Source organism: Physella acuta, unplaced genomic scaffold (genome assembly GCF_028476545.2).
Source record: "Physella acuta isolate Inbredline_101_S28 unplaced genomic scaffold, ASM2847654v3 ptg001595l, whole genome shotgun sequence".
Taxonomy (NCBI): Eukaryota; Metazoa; Mollusca; class Gastropoda; family Physidae; genus Physella; species Physella acuta.
In genome coordinates, this window is record NW_026733109.1 from 77,542 (window position 1) to 98,548 (window position 21,007).

Below are 21,007 nucleotides of genomic sequence, written 5' to 3' on the forward strand. Positions count from 1 at the left end.
CAACCTGACCCTCAAAACCTAGCCCTCACAACCTAACCCTCACAACCTGACCCACACAGCCTAACCCTCACAGCCTAACCCACACTACCCAACCCTCACAACTTAACCCTCACAACCTAACCCACACTACCCAACCCTCACAACTTAACCCTCACAACCTAACCCACACTACCCAACCCTCACAACCTAACCCTCACAACCTAACCCTCACAACCTGACCCTCACAGCCTAACCCTCACAACCTAACCCTCACAACCAAACCCTCACAACCTGACCCTCACAACCTAACCCTCACAACCTAACCCTCACAACCTAACCCTCACAACCTAACCCTCACAACCTGACCCTCACAACCTAACCCTCACAACCTAACCCTCACAACCTAACCCTCACAACCTAACCCTCACAACCTGACCCACACAGCCTAACCCTCACAGCCTAACCCACACTACCCAACCCTCACAACTTAACCCTCACAACCTAACCCACACTACCCAACCCTCACAACTTAACCCTCACAACCTAACCCACACTACCCAACCCTCACAACCTAACCCTCACAGCCTAACCCTCACAGCCTAGCCCTCACAACCTAACCCTCACAACCTGACCCACACAGCCTAACCCTCACAGCCTAACCCTCAAAACCTAGCCCTCACAACCTAACCCTCACAACCTAACCCTCACAACCTAACCCTCACAGCCTAACCCTCACAACCAAACCCTCACAACTTAACCCTCACAACCTAACCCACACTACCCAACCCTCACAACCTAACCCTCACAACCTAACCCTCACAACCTAACCCTCACAACCTAACCCTCACAACCTAACCCTCACAACCTAACCCTCACAACTTAACCCTCACAACCTAACCCACACTACCCAACCCTCACAACCTAACCCTCACAACCTAACCCTCACAACCTAACCCTCACAACCTAACCCTCACAACTTAACCCTCACAACCTAACCCACACTACCCAACCCTCACAACCTAACCCTCACAGCCTAACCCTCACAACCTAACCCTCACAACCTAACCCTCACAACCAAACCCTCACAACCTAACCCTCACAACCTGACCCTCACAGCCTAACCCTCACAACCTAACCCTCACAACCAAACCCTCACAACCTAACCCTCACAACCTGACCCTCACAACCTAACCCTCACAACCTGACCCTCACAACCTAACCCTCACAACCTAACCCTCACAACCTAACCCACACAACCTAACCCTCACAACCTAACCCTCACAACCTATCCCTCACAACCTAACCCTCACAGCCTAACCCTCAAAACCTAGCCCTCACAACCTAACCCTCACAACCTAACCCTCACAACCTAACCCTCACAGCCTAACCCTCACAACCAAACCCTCACAACTTAACCCTCACAACCTAACCCACACTACCCAACCCTCACAACCTAACCCTCACAACCTAACCCTCACAACCTGACCCTCACAGCCTAACCCTCACAACCTAACCCTCACAACCAAACCCTCACAACCTGACCCTCACAACCTAACCCTCACAACCTAACCCTCACAACCTAACCCTCACAACCAAACCCTCACAACCTAACCCTCACAACATGACCCTCACAACCTAACCCTCACAACCTAACCCTCACAACCTAACCCTCACAACCAAACCCTCACAACTTAACCCTCACAACCTAACCCACACTACCCAACCCTCACAACCTAACCCTCACAACCTAACCCTCACAACCAAACCCACACAACCTAACCCTCACAACCTGACCCTCAAAACCTAGCCCTCACAACCTAACCCTCACAACCTGACCCACACAGCCTAACCCTCACAGCCTAACCCACACTACCCAACCCTCACAACTTAACCCTCACAACCTAACCCACACTACCCAACCCTCACAACTTAACCCTCACAACCTAACCCACACTACCCAACCCTCACAACTTAACCCTCAAAACCTAACCCTCACAACCTGACCCACACAACCAAACCCTCACAACCTAACCCACACTACCCAACCCTCACAACCTAACCCTCACAACCTAACCCTCACAACCTGACCCACACAACCTAACCCTCACAACCTGACCCTCAAAACCTAGCCCTCACAACCTAACCCTCACAACCTGACCCACACAGCCTAACCCTCACAGCCTAACCCTCAAAACCTAGCCCTCACAACCTAACCCTCACAACCTAACCCTCACAGCCTAACCCTCACAACCAAACCCTCACAACTTAACCCTCACAACCTAACCCACACTACCCAACCCTCACAACCTAACCCACACTACCCAACCCTCACAACCTAACCCTCACAACCTAACCCTCACAACCTAACCCACACAACCTAACCCTCACAACCTAACCCTCACAACCTAACCCTCACAACCTAACCCTCACAACCTAACCCTCACAACCTAACCCACACAACCAAACCCTCACAACCTAACCCACACTACCCAACCCTCACAACCTAACCCACACAACCTAACCCTCACAACCTAACCCTCACAACCTAACCCTCACAACTTAACCCTCACAACCTAACCCACACTACCCAACCCTCACAACCTAACCCTCACAGCCTAACCCTCACAACCTAACCCTCACAACCAAACCCTCACAACCTAACCCTCACAACCTGACCCTCACAGCCTAACCCTCACAACCTAACCCTCACAACCAAACCCTCACAACCTAACCCTCACAACCTGACCCTCACAACCTAACCCTCACAACCTGACCCACACAGCCTAACCCTCACAGCCTAACCCTCACAACCTAACCCTCACAACCTAACCCTCACAGCCTAACCCTCACAACCAAACCCTCACAACTTAACCCTCACAACCTAACCCACACTACCCAACCCTCACAACCTAACCCTCACAACCTAACCCTCACAACCTGACCCTCACAACCTAACCCACACAACCTAACCCATAAAACTTAACCTTTAGAGCCTAAACCAAACATATAAAAACTTTTTAAAAAAGATTTGATTGTGAAATATGTACAACCTAAAACATATCTGCATATACCATATATTGTATAATTTAAGCTACAACTTGTTAAAATAAAGCTTAAAACTTAGTAGGTAAAAAAAATATTATAATAATTAAATGTCTCAGGAAAAATATACAACAAATTATAAAAACAGTGTAAAACTAAGATAAAATATAAGCAGATTTTTTAATTAAAAATATAAACTTTCAAGATTCTTTCAACTATCATAGTTGTAAATTTCAAATTTGCAATAAAATCTAAAGGACAAATACATAATTTCTTCAATTATAAGCTATAGCTAGAACTGACCTCTTTAAATTTGGAACTGTTCAGTATGACTTTCAAGAGATCTAGAATTTTGTCTGGAATCTCAACAGCTTCACAAAAAGAAGCAATTTTCTTCACATCACTGGAAGCAGAGAACAAGGCAAAAATTAGGCAATATCTAGCAAAAAACTATTTTCTGTGTCTAAGGTTTAGAAAATAAATTTAAAATCACAATTAGAGATGCTTATAAATAAAAGTGATCTTTTCGATGAGCTTAGGGCATGTGTCAGAAGAGTAAGGGAAGGTCTTTATTAAGGCTTAATGGTGCAGTAGGGATAGTAACCCAATTGTCTCGAGTTCAAATCCGGGTTCAAGTCAGCAGAACATTCCTGAGACCATCCAGCTCTGACTCACGTTGGGGTAAGTAAAGGCGGCTGGGCATAGTGTCGTGGTCACAGAAACATGTGAACTCTACTCCACTTGCCCCATTTACCGTCAAGTAAAAAAAGGGAACTTTACTTACTTTAATGGTGCAGTGACGAAATGAAAAACAATCGTGTTATTGTACCATAAAAATGTGGTAGATGAAGAATCACTCACCACTTGAGTGTAACGATGTTTGTGATGATCCTGAGAACAGACCTCAGCCTTGATGCTGCCTCCAATAAACAATCTTTCACCTGATGAAAAATTAAAATTTAAACCATGTAGTAACTGAACCTGATAGTTTCTAGTTCAAATCCGGGTTCAAGTTAGTGGAACGTCCCTGAGTCCACCCAACTCTGATGGGTACCTAACTAACGTTAGGGAAAGTTTAAGGTGGCTGGACATAGTGCTGACCACATTATCCCTTTATGCCGAGGTCAAGAAACATGAACGCCACTTCATCTGTCCAATGGATCGTTAGGTCTAAAGAGGAATCTTTACTCTTTTTTTTAACTTACTGAACAGTAGTCGTTACCATGATGTTAAAATTTGTAATGCTTTTTACATTGTCAAAACAAACTGCAAACTGTTTTGTGAGTGTAATTCATTAAGATAATGTGCTCATGATGAAGAGCAACACACAACTAATTAAAACTAGACTACAAATACATCATCCAACAAAATGTGGTAGAAATGCAACACCAATATTCTTTCGTTAAAAAAAACAACTTAATCACCTGCTCAGAGCTGGATGAAAATCTGGCATGAAGTTTTTTAACTGTCTCCACATCATCCAGTAGCTGCAGGGTGTAGTCAGGGTCACCCTCCTGATCAGTGAGGTCAATTATCTTTTGCCACTCATCATCACTGTCTACATCCTGGACACAGTTTAAGGGGAGAAAAAAAAATGTTGGTATTCACCTCCCTTTCGAGAAGTCAAGATTAAAATACAACAACAAATTATGACAAAGTCTTTTCACTCATACTGAAAAGGATACAATAAACATTGTCTCAATTGGACTTATTGAAATCTTTACTTGTTATTAAACCATACTCTCATATTTGCATAAGCTGCGTCACATTAAACAACAACCATTAGGCTTTAGGTGTCATTAAAATCTATATGTATAATATTGTTATGTAGGAAATCTTTACTTTGGTACGTAGACAATAATAAGGGCATATATTTGAAAAACATTTCTGATGATGGATTTTTGTCCTAATATCATTTTTTAAATTTTATTACACAACCATTGTGTGTTTTTTGCCATCTGCAACCTTTTTTGCAGAGATAATTATCTTATTTGTAAAGTATTTTGAAACTTACTGGCATATCATTTTTTTAAATAACTATTACCCAAACACAGACCATTAAAGCACAAAGAAGCTAACGATACCCTAAATCCTAAAACAGACGCAAATAACAAAACCAGTGGGACAAATCTTCAATAGAATATTGTTGGTATTTCCAAGAACCAAAAGATGCCACACTTTACCTCCCCATCCAGCTTGACATTCTCCATATTGTTTGCCTTCTCTTCCTTTCTCTTTTTGTTGACCACTGTCCTGCCGCCCACCTCTATGCTGGGGTACTCCACCTTGTAGTCTTTACTGATGCGATTGGACCTGGGTGTCACTTCAGCAGCCTGAGCATAAACAAATAAAACAAATGAGAGTTATCTCTCTTAATAAAATCTCTGTACAAGTAATGCCTAGCTTGACAAGGAACAAAACTTAAGTGAGTAAGAATTAATATGTACTCATGAGTTTCAACTTTATATACAAATTTATTAGGAAATAACTGCCATTTTTATGATGAACTGAGTTCTTAAATTCAAATTTCAAACAATGAAAGCTAAGTATGCTAAACAAACAAAAAAAAATGATGCAACACAACTAATTTTTAGTTCAATTAAACAGTTCTTGTTTAGCTAGTATCAAAGTTTAAAAGTAATTTGATGATTACATGTAGTAATATTGGAATCAAAAGGTCATAAGGTCAGATAAATCAGCTGTTGTTGTTGTTGTATTTTTTTAAATTTGTTAAATCATGTTTTGCAAGTAGGATGATTGCCAAAGAAAATGTAAACAAATTATGAATAAACAGTAAATAGGCATATTTTGAGATTATAAAACTGTTTTAGCCATTGTTTGTGAAGAAATATAAAAGGTATAAAAAAGTGCATTCAATGTGTTTTTATTTTTTAATATTCACTGTAAATGGGAATTATATTTAATGAAATTTTTATATTTGCACCTGCTTTTAAAAAAAAAAAAATTTAAAGTATTTTTCTAAACAAAAGTTTCCACCAGGAAAATAAACATTTGAACCTTCTTTAATAAATTGATTCACTTATTTCTCAACAGATTAACATAAACAACGTATTTGCGATTTAATAGAAAAAAACAAGAATAAACAATGTGAAAGAAATTGTCCCATAATTGTAAAAAATATAAATTAAAAAATGGTAAAACACAGAAGAACCCATTAACTCCAAGAGAAAAATATGTGCAGACGTGAAGTAATATGTGCAGACGTAATATGATTTGTGACTTTTAAAAGAGTGCAGAGATATGAGTAGTACTGCTGGCTTAGCTGTACAACACCACAGGTTTAAGGTTAGCTTTAGAGGCGGAGTCAGGATTAGGGTTGGAGGTATCAAGTCATGTGATAAGGACATGTGACATGATTTGCTATGGGGAACTACTAAGCCAGCAGTACGGAACAGACAGAATAAGTACCTCATCTTTCTCATGGACCTGTGTGAGCAGTGATACAAAAGTTACCGTTATAAAAATGAAAGTTACACAGCTACAAAAAGAAAAGTTAGTTATAAAAAACAAAAGTTAGCCCTAAAAAATATATCACTGGGTATGGTAGGAAGATTTTCTTGTTACACCACAATTAAAATAATCTATGGGCTAACAACTACAAGAGGGACAGTATGGGTGATTAATCAAAGCACAAGTTTTCATGTTAATAAAGGAGTGAAGTTTATAGTTTAATCAAATGTGTTAAACTATTTTAACTTTTAAACTAAGTTTAAAGAGAAAAGACTAACTATTAAGGTTTTGAGATATCTAACACTTTATAGAGCTAAACAATTGTTAACATTTGTCTACAGGCATATGTTATGGGTAAAACACTTATAAATCAACCAAAGGAAATACTATTTCACATATTATACTATTTATTATATATCAAACCACAAAATAGAAATTACTAAAGTTATCAGTAAACTTAGTCATATTTAAGTCATTATTCAAATACAAAGTGGGAGGAGTTAATATCTTTCTAACAGTTATTTCTATTCACATTAGTGAGACGAAACAGGGCTCAGTTACTTTATCTCATAAGAGTTTCCATAAAATTTTACCTTGCTAGCCCCTGGGTCCTCCCAGTCTTTACTCAGGGCTTTCTCCTTGGCTGGGCCGTCCCCCACTGTACCATCCGCCTGGTCCCAGGCTTGCAGGCGGCTTTTCTTCTGTCTCTGGGGTGGAAAAGGAGAAAACAATATTAAGTTCTGTTAAGGTTATCTCTAAGGAACAAGAGCATGAGTGAAAAATTAATAAGCTGTGTACTATGCTCTAAAACAAGGCAATATGTATTTTACAAAATGATTGTGCAGCAGGGGTATAACCACTCGAGGGAATATTATTTTCTGATTTATATTATCATAGATCAATGTTTTATTAAGAAAAAATCAAACTGAATTTTTTTCTTTGAATTGATAAATCATTTTTTCCCTTGTATATTGTTTATTAATATATCTTGCGATCGTATTATTAAGTACTCTCCGCCAATTCTATTTTTAAATTGTCTATTTCCCTACAAAGTACTCTCCACCTATTCTATTTTATAATTGTCTATTTCCCTACAAAGTACTCTCCGCCAATTCTATTTTTAAATTGTCTATTTCCCTACAAAGTACTCTCCACCTATTCTATTTTATAATTGTCTATTTCCCTACAAAGTACTCTCCGCCAATTCTATTTTTAAATTGTCTATTTCCCTACAAAGTACTCTCCACCTATTCTATTTTATAATTGTCTATTTCCCTACAAAGTACTCTCCGCCAATTCTATTTTTAAATTGTCTATTTCCCTACAAAGTACTCTCCACCTATTATATTTTATAATTGTCTATTTCCCTACAAAGTACTCTCCGCCAATTCTATTTTTAAATTGTCTATTTCCCTACAAAGTACTCTCCACCTATTCTATTTTTTAATTGTCTATTTCCCTACAAAGTACTCTCCGCCAATTCTATTTTTAAATTGTCTATTTCCCTACAAAGTACTCTCCACCTATTCTATTTTTTAATGGTCTATTTCCCTACAAAGTTAGCTCTCAGTATTCATTCAAATTCATACATAGAAAACTTAAAACTAACTTAGCATTAGTTAGTTGTTCTTTTTTATTGTTAAACATTTTTTTTGGCATAATTTTTCTATAAAATATTATTCTGCTGCGTTTAACTTGAACTCACATTTTTCTCAACCTCCTCCATTGCCTTTTTCCTGGCTCTGGCCAAAATTTTGGATGTGCCAGGTGGGTTTGACTTGGTCTTTGTCTGCACCTCCTTCAGCTCCATCATGGAGGCAGACAAGGGCTGGGTGAAGGGGGAGGGCAGTTTCGTGTCAGCCAAGTTCACTGCAACATATTCAATCTTTTTAATACACAATAACTGCATTTACATCCAATAAAGAAATTATAAAAACAAGACATGGAGAATGTAACAATGCAAAAGAAGAAAATTTAAAAGATCTTCTTCTTCTTCTTCTTCGTTCTTAATTATTAGTGTTGAAGGGGATCGAGATTTATCTGCCAGTGGGTTTGAAATTGAGACTTTGTTCGAATTTATCAACCATGAGCTTTTTGCCGACTCGACCACGCCTCCAACACAATTAAGCGTTACGTGTCAACTGGTTATGCGCCATTGAGGCCATTGACTCCGATTTCAGCCTGCTTTTCTTTTTGGATTTGCTTCCATAGCCTTTGTCCAACCAAGAACAATCTACAAGGCAGCAGTTGTTTAATTTTGGAGTTGTCTCTCCTAGAAGAGTGGCTGTCCCCAGCTAACGAGCCTCATCTGCCCGAGGGTTCGAACTCGAGACTTTTCGGTTTAGCAACCATGAGCTTTACCGACTCGACCACGCCGACCCCCTATTTAAAAGATAAAGATATAAGAATATAAAGTAAAATAATATTTAAAAAACTTAGGATCTAATGAATGGTTTAAATGCTGTAGCTTGTATGAAAGATTAACATGTTTAAGTCACCTTTGACCTTATCGGCCACAAATGGATGATGCAGTAAATCTGGCCAGGCTAACCTACACTTAGGGTTCTTGTTCAGCAAGCCTAGAGAGACAAAAGTTCAAAGGTTAAACACCAAAGAAATACAACAATACATCTATAAATAAAACAAGTTTTTCCTAATTTTTTAAAAATATTTTTTAAAACACTGGCATATCCTAAGAAAAAAAGAACAACTTGATTTTACAAGTTATTTTATAAATTCAGACCAGCCTAAAATAAGTTCAACAAACTAATTCATTTTTAAAACTGTATTGTATATAATACAATGCATACTTACCCTGTAAAAAATCTTTGAACACTGAGCTCATTGTCTTTGGCCACTTGACTGGGTCTTTGATGATCATGTTGACCAGTTGAAAGATGCTGGTGGTGTAGAAGGGTGGGGTGCCAGAGAACAGCTCATACAGGATACAGCCCAGTGCCCTGTTAAACAATAGCTTGGTTTAACAATACATTGGTTTAACAATGCCTCAGTTAAAGGACAGCTTGGTTTAACAATACTTCTGTTAAATAACACATTGGTTTAACAATACCTCAGTTAAAGGACAGCTTGGTTTAACAATACTTCTGTTAAATAACACATTGGTTTAACAATATCTCAGTTAAACAACACAATGGTTTAACAATACCTCAGTTAAACAATAACTTGGTTTAACAATATCTCAGTTAAACAACACAATGGTTTAACAATACCCCCTCAGTTAAACAATAACTTGGTTTAACAATATCTCAGTTAAACAACACAATGGTTTAACAATACCCCCTCAGTTAAACAATTACTTGGTTTAACAATACCTCAGTTAAACTATAGCTTGGTTTAACAATACCTCTGTTAAACAACAGCTTGGTTTGACAATACCTCTGTTAAACAACATCTTGGTTACAAAAACCTTGATTAAACATCAATTTTGTCAAACAGAATCTCAGCTAAACAAGCTGGTTAGAAATACCCCATATAAACAACACCATTGTTCAACAAAACCTTAATTTAACAATATCTGTTAAACAACAGCTTGGTTTAACATTATCCCAGTTAAATAACATGGAAGTTAAACAATAACTTAGTTTAAAAACACACACGACTCTAACATACCTACTTAAAAATGTTCAAAAATATATCAACATCATATTAGTGACATTAATACATATTTTTAATTAGATGACAAAAAAAAATTTAAAGAATCCTTTAAATAAGAACAAACAAGAATCTCACCACAGATCAGCTGTGTGATCATAGGGTTTCTCCTCCACCAGTTCAGGAGACATGTACAAGGGTGTACCCTGCAGTCACAAAATTGTACAACATTATTTTTTTATGTATTTTAAAGGAGGTGAGTATATTAATGGAGGTGAGTACCTTAATGGAGTAAGTATCTTAACAGATAGGTATCTTAATGTAGTAACTACCTTTATGGATAAGTACCTTAATAGTTAAGTATCTTAATGGAGTAAGTATCTTAATGGACTAAGTACCTTAATGGATAGGTATCTTAATGAAGTAACTACCTTTATGGATAAGTATCTTAAATGGAGTAAGTAACTTAATGAATAAGTATCTTAATGGAGTAAGTATCTTAATGGAGTAAGTACCTTAATGGATAGGTATCTTAATGAAGTAACTACCTTTATGGATAATTATCTTAATGGAAAAGTACCTTAATGGAGTAAGTATCTTAATGGAGTAAGTATCTTAATGGAGTAAGTATCTTAATGTAGTAAGTACCTTAATGGAGGTGAGTATCTTAATGGAGAAAGTACCTTAATGGAGTAAGTACCTTAATGGAGGTGAGTACTAACGTATTAGTGCTCATCCCTCTGGCAAAACCAAAGTCACAGAGCTTGATGATACCGCCCTTGCCGAGCAGAATGTTCTGGGGCTTCATGTCCCTATGTAGGATGCGATGTGAGTGGAGGTAGTACAAGGCTGAGACAAGCTGGGCGGCGATGACCTGGACCTAGCAGTAGGGAGAGTGCATGTGTCAACAGAAGGTATATCAGACCTCACAGTGGCGTCGCTAGGTCGGGTGTCACCAAGTGCAGCACCTAATGGTGTCACACCCCCATAAATAATGTCACTCGTTGTGGTCTGCACCCCTTGCCCCCGACCTCACGACGCCTGTGAGACCTCACAATCCATAGGGTAGATGAAAAGGTTTTTTTTAAATTAACCTCTGCATATATATATATATATATATATATGTATGTATATATATATATATATATATATATACATATGGAATTTATGGTCTGAATTAGGCCTAGTGGACTTAACAGTCCCAGACTAATGTTTGGTACCCTATATGGACACAGTGATGTATGACAAACTTAATGTCAGGGAACCAAGATTGGCAATTGCCTGCTCTACTGAGTATTCCTTTTTTTTTAAACTAATGCTGATTATTTTTTAAAACAATAAATTTTGTCATGTGAATACTAATGGTAAAGAAATGAAGAGCTCTTAAGTTGGGAAGTGCATGCACCCATGTATAAACAAACTAAAGCTGCTTTATTTAAATGTTGTTGCCTAAAACAGGAAGTCCATTTGTTACTATGATAACCAGGTACCTAAGAAAGTTGTAGACTGCACAATCCCAACTGTTATTTCTCTCCAACCCACACTGCATTTAATGCCATGTGCCCTTTCAACTAAGTAGGTTCAGGTACATTATCAAAAACTAAACCACAACTTCAAGATGGAAGCGTTTGATCCTGGAATTTTTTACCTTTAAGACTGCATTCTACTTCATGACTATAACCCTTCAGCAAAAACTAATACAACTCAAGCATAGACTCTACAAAATGATCATAGCCCTAACTGTACTGATCCAAATCTTTAGATTACATTGAAACCCTAGATCTGGATTGAGCACAAGGAATCAACATTTGTACAGCAATGCTATTCAAAGACAAACTTATTCTTTTACTGGTGTTTACCTGTTCCTCGGGTAAACTAGCGTCGTCTTCCAGAATCTGAAACAGCTCGCCATCAGCGCAGTCTGTCACCACGACAACCTAGTGATCAAACAAGACAGTAAATTCTCACATATTGATATACTTTTATTATGAATTATAATAAATATTATGAATCTATTTAATTTTATTCTATTTAAATCAATATTTTAAAATAATAATGGCCTTTTTCATAGAGCTATAAATAAAAGTATAAAGATTTTAAAAAATTAGTATTGAACTGCCAGCATTTTTACCTCTTTATCAGTGTCAAAACTATCCAAAAGCTCAATAATATTATCATGTTTCAAGCCACGCATAATTTCAATTTCTCTTCTCAGACCCTTGAGCTCTTTTTCAGATTTTCCCATTTTTGGAATAAACTTGAGGGCCACAATCTTTTAAAATGTAAGAAATATAATGATAAAGTTTTATAAATTAGAAGTAAATATTATTGTTTTTATTTTCATTTATTTCATAAAGACAATGAGGGAACAACAGTTTATGAAAAATAGATCTGTAGTAGTATTTAACACTGTATTTGCATATAACAATTACATACAAAGTGTATAAAGTAAGCTTGCTGTACTGTATTACCTGAGAAGTGTACTTTTTTCTGCCTTTATACACCTTTCCAAAAGATCCTTCTCCAATAATTTCAAGAACATGATAGTTGTCCATTCTATTTTCTATAACAAATCAAGTGTTTCAAATTATTTTTTTTTAAAACAGTTTTGGTTCAATTAAATTAATTTCAAAACAAAAGGCCTATTTGCCAACATATTAATACTAAGTTACCTTCAATAAAAGATATAAAAAATTTAAACATTGCTAGTTTAGGCATTAGCTCAATATATAGTTTTGGATTAGCCTCTCCTCTTGATTGGTTTAATTGATGGTTATTGGTTTTGATTTAGAATCAGCTTAGAAGAGGAACCAACTTAGTCCTTACACTAAAAATCTAGCCAAATTACCTACCCTAAATAAAAACTGAGTCTTCAGCTGCTATTTGGAGAAGCTAATTAAGTCACATGCTACACAGGACCCTGAAATTAGATGGAAAAGAATTAAGTGATTCTGGATTAATCAATTACATTTTTTACACATGAATGAATAAATGAATAATTTAATAATTAGCACAAAGTGCCTCCTATTGGTGTATAAATTGGTGTATAAATTGGTTAAATAAAAGTTCAATATTAATGCCGCCATAAGAAGCAGTGGATTGAAATGTTTAAGCAAGATCTCGATTCCAGATACAATATAGTAAGTGAGTAATGTATAATTAAATTAACTAGGCCTATAGGCTTATAAACTATATTAATTATATATATTTTTTTTTTGCTCATTGCGATAGGCCTACTTTACTTTTTTAAAAATTAATTTTAGATAGGACAGTTGACAGTAAGACGTAAGGATGTACTTCATACTGGGTAAAGTGCTGACCTCACCATCCCTTCATATGCTGAGGTCAAGAAACATATGAACTCTACTAGACTTGATCTAGATATCCAATGGTCAATGGATCTCTAAGTCTAGAGAGTAAAGTCAGTAAAGAGGATTATTTCCTTTTTTTACATAGGCCTACTATTACTATATTACTACTATTTAAACTAAATTAGTACATTTGTAATGTATCTAGATCTAGTAGCTAGAATAGATCTTGCCTACTACTTGTGTACTAAATAAATACTAATAATAGGCCTACTTAATTAATTAATTACTATTAATGAGGTCTATCATAGTTAATTTATTACGTTTACTACTGTACTATACTAGATCCGTATGCCTGTGCCATGCAGTAGGGCCTACTATTCCCTTTACCCTTATTTTTATAGATTTTTACTTTTAAACACTATCCCTTTTTGTTATCGAAAATTGGTAAACTCGTACTTTATGTGCAGTAACCAATGTAAACAATTTTAATTTTGTCGCGAGTGGTTTAAAATTTCTATTACACACCAGCGCTGTAAAACTATTGATCTGATGTCTACTTTACTTCATAGCTATATTTTTACAACAATTCAAAATTACTAAATAACAAGAATGCATTGCATTTCTTGAAAATATGCAGAGCGTTGTCGGCACTCGGTATTTACAAACATTGAACAAAAGTTTGGCAGACATTAAATTCTATGGGTTACTCTAAAACATCAATGGGACCAACAGCTGAAACGCATTAAAAACAAAAACTATTAGAGAAAACAAATATTTGTTAACACACACATGTCTACTTATGTCTACAAATTATAAATTTCAAAAACAAATACTATGCGTTTGCGTAAAAATAGTAGCAAAACCTTTAACACTATAAAAATATGCTATTTCTAGGATTGAATTGATTGGTGGGGTAGAAGAGTGGCGTCTTAAGGTCGGGTGACATCTGACCAGAGGCGTAGCGACCCTTCCCGGCGCCCGGGGACAAACTTTTTGATTTGCACCCCCCTCAAACTTTCGATTTGCACCCCCCCCATCGAGATTTTGATTTGCACCCCCCCCCCCCTCGAGATTTTGATTTGCACCCCCCCCCCTCAAACTTTCAATTTGCACCCCCCTCAACCTTTCAATTTATTTTTCCAACCCATTTTGGCGCCCCCTAAGCTCGGCGCCCGGGGACATATGTCCCCCCCCCCGCCCCCCCCCCCTCCTCGCTACGCTACTGCATCTGACCAACTTCATCCAAAATTGTGCATTATCTTTTGTGTCAAGGGGTCGTCCATAAATGACGTCACACTCGTAGGGGGGAGGGGGTGGTCCGTAACTTTATGACGATGTGTGATGAGGGGGAGGGGGGGTCAGATGGTGCGACGTCACACTTTTGCATCATAAAAAGCAATGTTAGAAAACTAATTTTAGACGTTATTTCGCGTTTTAGAGTTCAGACAAGATTTTGGAAAAATATAGATGTTTTAAAAAAAATTCAACTGCAATTTTGAGGGGGGAGGGGGGTTGTAGGCTGAGGTGTGACGTCATTTTGGGGTGGAGGCCTGGCTTTTTGTGACGATGTGTGACGGAGGGGAGGGGGGAGGTAAAAATCGTCAAAAAAAAAGCGTGACGTCGTTTATAGATGACCCCCAACCCTTTCCTACTATTTTTCTATGAAACATTGTTTTGAGAGTAAATTTTACAATTTTTCTTTTGTTACCCCCTAAATGGTGTAATGAAGATCATCACCAATCATCCCATAGCCCTTATTAGTGTCGCTGGGGTACCACCGTTGACCTAGTAATTCTCCGCCATACATCTCGGTCCTGATTAGTCTTGAGCAGAGTTTCTTCCCCCCTCCCCCCAGAACGAAATGGAATTTAAATAGAAAACATACTTTTATCAGTGTCCCCCCCCCCCCCTCTCGGCAAATGTTGACCGCCCGCTCGAAAATATCACAATTCCCCCCCCCCCCCCCCCCCCCCCCCGGAGAAAAAAGTCTGGAAGAAACACTGGTCTTGAGAGGGGCAGCCCCGTCCAATCGTTGATGTCATCCAATCAGTGACGTTTTTGCCTTCCTCTTCTTCTCCCTTCTGACAAAGTGCCTTAAAATATTGTTTTTTGATAGACAGTTGGCTTGTGTGAAATGCCCATAACAACTCTTGCTTTGACTGTTCTTAGTAGACTCTCAAAGGGACCAATCTCATCAGAGGTCCTTTCCTGGACTTCTTCATTAGTTATGTGATCTATGTATGAGAAGCATAGGAGTCAGCGTAGACATAATTTCTAGGCCCTTGAAGTTTACGTTGAGGGTCAATGCTTTGCATCCATACAGAAGGACAGACGCCGCCAATGATCGCATCAAGTATTAGATCTATAGACTACAAGTCTATCGTAGGCCAATAGGAGTCCTACCCAGTTTAAGTTCGAGCCCATGGTAGGTTTAGGCTAAGTCAGTAGATGTAAAAGGTTAAAATGGGTAGCCTATTTTTGTGCATTACGACACAAAAATATTTCATTATTTAAATAAATTGTACAAATTGTACCATTATATAGGGGGAAAAATAACATCTTTAATATAAAGAACGCGTGTAAATCAAATAGGTAACCTATTATATGTTTAAACTAAAAAAACAACAACATCGCAAGCTAGTTTTAAATGGAAGAAAGTTTGCAGAAATAAAAATAAAGAAAAACGAAATGCAATGCTCGATACTGCCCTCAAACCACATCATAATGTTAACTGTGTACGCTATCATCATTAACCAACCGTTACCAGTTTGTGTATAAATCTATAGCCCGATATGTTCACGATCCCTCCACAAAAAAAAGAGAAAAGGCTCTAAAGTGATCTCACAATGTCTACAGAGTCCACAATAACCTAATTATATTAACCAATCAATCAATCAATAGTTCCTTAACCTCTAGCGTCGTTGAGGTACCATAATCTCATAATTTTCGGCCATATTTCTACATAATTCTGCAACCTGCAGTCCAGTTCATTCTTTGATGTTCTCCACCCAATGACGTCTTTGCTTTACTCCACTTCTCCCTCCTAGCCAGTGTTTGTTCCAGTGCCTTGTTTTTATTTATTTATTATTATTTTTTAATCAATTTATTTATTTTAGATCGTTGATTAATATGATATCTCATTATCTCAATTTCTCTCTTTTGTTTTCGCTTTGTTTAAATAATTCAGCACTGAGATTAAATTTACTAACAGTTTAAAATATTGAAACTCGTGTTTTTCCTTGCCATAGTGTACGGGAATGTTCTCCTTCGCATAATATTTTCCCTGAAACTTCAAATTTGGACCATATTTTTTGTGAATGATTTTCAGAACATTTATCACTAATCCCTTTGTATTAAAGCTGATTAATGTTATTATTATCTCCTCAGTCCTACAACTTGCTTACAATTAAATCATTATACAAATATACTACACCCTTTGACACACTTAAAATCATACTATGACTATGAAACTATTTTCTTTCACAATACAAAAAAGACTTAGAAAAACATAGTTTGGTCATTATTTACTTCAATGAACATAACTATAACATTCACATACAATGAATATTTAGGCATATATATTGGCTATACATATATATATATATATATATATATATATATATATATATATATATATATATATATATATATATATATATATATATATATATATACATATACATATATATATATATATATATATATATATATATATATATATATATATATATATATATATATATATATATATATATTTAGCTATAAATCAACATAATGAAATGATTGAAAGATAAAACTGCAGTGTTAAAAATCTATCCGTTTATACAACAGATGTTCGTTTGTCAATAGGCTTCCTGACATGATAAACATGACAAAAATTACATTCACCACCAGACGTTACAGAAACATCAATTTGTTTCTACAGAAACATCAATTTGTTTCTACAGAAACATCAATTTGTTTCTGGATTTTAGCACTCAAAGTTGTAATCTAAAACCTCATTGACGTCAGTGCATAGTCCTAACCTAGAATTGCAGGCTGCCAGGTTGTTTTTTTGCATTTTGAGATTAAAAAAAACTATATTTTAAGCTTCTTCAACGTGTGTTTTGGAATCCTTTTACGCTCCCTACTTCCCATGGTTTATAGTCTTATTAACATTTTCTAAACATCATTTAGCGAACTTAGATTATATACATAGTTGAGACCTTTAAAAATTCTTTAAAGATTTTTATTTGAAGGTAAAATAAATTATTTTTAAAACATTGAAACAAGTAAGTCAGATATAAACACATATCACAGTAAAGCTTTACGTTGTAACATTAATAAATATGTTATAATAACACATGCTATCCTAGATTATATACAGCTGCAAAGTTGCACATATTCTAAAAATTTTGGCGTGACAAAAATATGATTTACCTCCCTTTTTCAATTTTTTTTTAAAACTGCCTTTTTGTACACACATCTAAAATGGGGGGGGGGGCAGACTTTGTTGATTTCCCAATAGTGAGGTGAGGTGAGGTTGTCTGTGACATCAGATATAAAAATACATCAATGGGCAGAAATGGTAAGCAGTTCATTAAAAGTTGGTAAGATTTGTGTGTGTGTGTGTTTACAGGGGGTACCAAGAAGCTCCCGTTTGGCTGATCATTGTGTAGTAACAATAATCACACAAGGCTAATAGTATCACATTTTACTGAAGTGTAAAACAAAAATTTGAATGAAAACTAGCACAAGTCATTACATTTTTTAAACAGTGAACAAAAATAATTTCGTAAATGTAAATAGTTAACGTTGCATGAACTTATGTTTGAATAAATAGTATACATGACTTTCAATTCCTCTAAAATAAATACCAAACTAACCTAGTGAATTTTATTGATATCCTAGTTAAAGAAGTATTAAGAATTTAGATCTACATTTATAACAATAATAGGGCTTGTAAGTAGGTCACAACTTCTCGTTCTCGTACTTGCCAGCTAGTAGATTTCTAGACCGTAGACTTACAAGCCTCATAATCAGCACTGGAATTTGATGCTGCCTTCTCACAAACATAAACACTTTATTTGTGTGTGAATATATATATATATATATATATATATATATATATATATATATATATATATATATATATATATATATATATATATATATATATATATATATATATATATATATATATATATATATATATATATATATATATATATATATATATATATAATAGTTCTAATATACGAAGGCAAAGTTCTTGTAATTGTATTTGATGCCACCCTGACGTTTCTGAAGCTCCAGCCTCTTGGCCATCAGCACCTCAGACATCCATTCCTTGTGGACGGCGAAGCTCATCGGCTTGTGGGGGATGGTGTTGTAGAAGAACGGCTCGTTGGACTCCATGTGCACGTTCGGGGGGTCGGGCAGCAGGGCTGGCTCGGTGCAGTTGACGGCGTAGCTCCTTCTCTGCATTGGTTTCCTGGGTGGAACGGCAAGCAACATGTGCAGGCGTTTAGTTTGTGTGAGTATTTGCATATGGGATACACACACACACACAAACACACGCGCACACACACACACACAAACACACGCTCACACACACACGCACACACACACACACACACACACACACACACACACACACATCCCATCTCATCCTATACAATAATTTGGTAAGTTAATCTGTCCGTAACTAGAGTTTAGTAAAGATGAATAATAAAAGAAATACCGAACGCATAGAGCTTTATCTTCCCCCTCCCCCTATCTAAATTCATCATCATCATCTTTTCCCGTTCGTGCCCAAAAACACACGGGGCAGAGAAAGTAGAGTTCATCTGTTTTAGAGACCTCGGCATTGCAAAGGGTAGTGTTTTCACTCTCAGCACTATGTCCAGCCACCTTTCCCAAACCTGAGTTAGGTACCCATCAGAGCTAGGTGGACTCAGAGACGTTCTACATACTTGAATCCGGATTAAAACCAGAGTCGGGTTAGCAGTCTAGTTCTCTACCGCTAGGCCACGCCGTCCCATCCTCTTTAAATTACATGCTACATAGGTATGGTGCTGCTTATAGCCTCGTCAACGACCTACTCAAAGCCGCGAAAGACCTAATTAATGCCGTGAAAGACCAATTAATGCCGTCAAAGACCTACTCAATGCCACGAAAGACCTAATTAATGCAGTGAAAGACCAATTAATGCCGTCAAAGACCTACTCAATGCCACGAAAGACCTAATAAATGCAGTGAAAGACCAATTAATGCCATTAAAGACCTACTCAATGCCACGAAAGACCTAATTAATGCCGTGAAAGACCTATTTAATGCAGTGAAAGACCTACTTGTTACCGTCAGAGACCTACTTGATGCCGTAAAAGACCTACTTTATGCCATGAAAGACCTAATGAATGCCGTCTAAGACATAATGAATGCCGTCAAAGACCTACTTGTTACCGTCAAAGACCTAATGAATGCCGTCAAAGACCTAATGAATGCCGTCAAAGACCTACTTAATTTCGTCAAAGACCTAATTAATGTCATCAAAGACCTACTTGATGCCGTCAAAGACCTACTTGTTACCGTCAAAGACCTACTTGTTACCGTCAAAGACCTACTTGATGCCGTACGGGTCCCCGTGGATCTGCGCCCTCCAGCCGTACTTCTCTACCATGGCGTCATAGTCGTCCGTCACCAGATTTGACGTCACCGCCTCGTCCGGTGTTCCCAGTGCGCTCCGCAACGCGTTGACCTCATAGACTGTTGTGTGGTGAACTTTGACCCCCGTCTGCGGTTGGTCGACTGCTTGCGTGGGAAACGAGACCTGTGGCTTGTAACTTGCAACCTGTAGAGGAGGGTTGTGGGGTTATCGATGGTGGTGATGAGGTGGTGGTGGAGGCGACTGCAGTGGGGTAAAGACGTTGGTAGTGTTGATTGTTGGTAGTGGTGATGGTGGTGATATTGTTGAAGGTGTTGGTGGTGTTGATGGTGTTGATGACTAAAGTGAGGTGATGAGGCTGATGATGTATGCTGGAATCATATCCAGTGTTTCTTCCAGACTTTTTTCTCCGGGGTGGGGGTCCACTTGAAATTTTCGGGATGGCGGACTAAAATTTTATTTTCGGGGGGGGGGGGGGGGCGGAAACTGTTAAAAGTACATATTTTCTATATAAATTCCATTTCGTTCGGGGGTACGGTAGACTTTCTTCGGAAGGGGGGGGGGGGCGAAAAAACTCTGATCATATCGACAACTTAATGAAATGGGGGCAGTCACCCCATCCCCGAAGTATCTTTCAAGCATCCATTCGGGGGGGGGGGGGGCACCGCTCCTCCCCTCCGAAGTATGTCTACCATCACCCCACACCAGAATTTATAAAGTGTCCGTTCCCTCCCCCCCCCCCCCCGGAAATTTAAGCCGCCTACACTCCCCCCCCCCCCCCCCCGGAGAGGACTGAAAGAAACCCCGGCTAAGACCTAAGACTTACAGTGGATTCCTCTGGTGTAACTAGCCTCATGGGCCCGGCAGTGACAGGGCGGGACGGTAGAGGGGTCTTCTCTCTGCGTACAGTGGCGCTTTGGATTCTGGTGGAGAGGGAAGACATTGT

The 21,007-nt window shown here is 37.7% G+C and overlaps 2 protein-coding genes across 2 annotated transcripts in view; both read right to left on the reverse strand.

Moving 5' to 3' along the window:
• LOC131929092 (serine/threonine-protein kinase 36) overlaps positions 1 to 13,025 on the reverse strand; it is a 31,078-nt gene extending 18,053 nt beyond the window's left edge. The window contains exons 1-15 of the mRNA XM_059285285.1: positions 12,957 to 13,025; positions 12,576 to 12,667; positions 12,236 to 12,376; positions 11,964 to 12,041; positions 10,805 to 10,984; positions 10,243 to 10,310; positions 9,307 to 9,452; positions 8,991 to 9,071; positions 8,198 to 8,361; positions 7,086 to 7,199; positions 6,451 to 6,468; positions 5,205 to 5,354; positions 4,446 to 4,586; positions 3,883 to 3,962; positions 3,325 to 3,424 (exon numbers count right to left, since the gene is read on the reverse strand). Coding sequence (XP_059141268.1) covers positions 3,325 to 3,424; positions 3,883 to 3,962; positions 4,446 to 4,586; positions 5,205 to 5,354; positions 6,451 to 6,468; positions 7,086 to 7,199; positions 8,198 to 8,361; positions 8,991 to 9,071; positions 9,307 to 9,452; positions 10,243 to 10,310; positions 10,805 to 10,984; positions 11,964 to 12,041; positions 12,236 to 12,376; positions 12,576 to 12,659 — 1,545 coding nt within the window. The 5' untranslated portion in view covers positions 12,660 to 12,667; positions 12,957 to 13,025. The remainder of the gene's footprint in view (positions 1 to 3,324; positions 3,425 to 3,882; positions 3,963 to 4,445; positions 4,587 to 5,204; positions 5,355 to 6,450; positions 6,469 to 7,085; positions 7,200 to 8,197; positions 8,362 to 8,990; positions 9,072 to 9,306; positions 9,453 to 10,242; positions 10,311 to 10,804; positions 10,985 to 11,963; positions 12,042 to 12,235; positions 12,377 to 12,575; positions 12,668 to 12,956) is intronic.
• Positions 13,026 to 18,607: 5,582 nt separating this feature from the next.
• On the reverse strand, positions 18,608 to 21,004 carry LOC131929093 (uncharacterized). Its single transcript, XM_059285286.1, has 3 exons — positions 20,888 to 21,004; positions 20,021 to 20,247; positions 18,608 to 18,888 (listed from the first exon to the last, which is right to left on the reverse strand). Exons 1-3 carry the CDS (start codon positions 21,002 to 21,004, stop codon positions 18,645 to 18,647), a joined length of 588 nt encoding a protein of 195 aa, XP_059141269.1. The 3' UTR covers positions 18,608 to 18,644.
• Positions 21,005 to 21,007: the final 3 nt, after the last annotated feature.

Coding starts and splice junctions, on each gene's coding strand:
- LOC131929093 (XM_059285286.1), bottom strand. CDS start 21,004: ATGTCTTCCCTCTCCACCAGAATCCAAAGCGCCACTGTACGCAGAGAG. Junction 20,248..20,887: donor TTACACCAGAGGAATCCACT/GTAAGTCTTAGG, acceptor CCTCCTCTACAG/GTTGCAAGTTACAAGCCACA. Junction 18,889..20,020: donor GGGGACCCGTACGGCATCAA/GTAGGTCTTTGA, acceptor CGTTCCACCCAG/GAAACCAATGCAGAGAAGGA.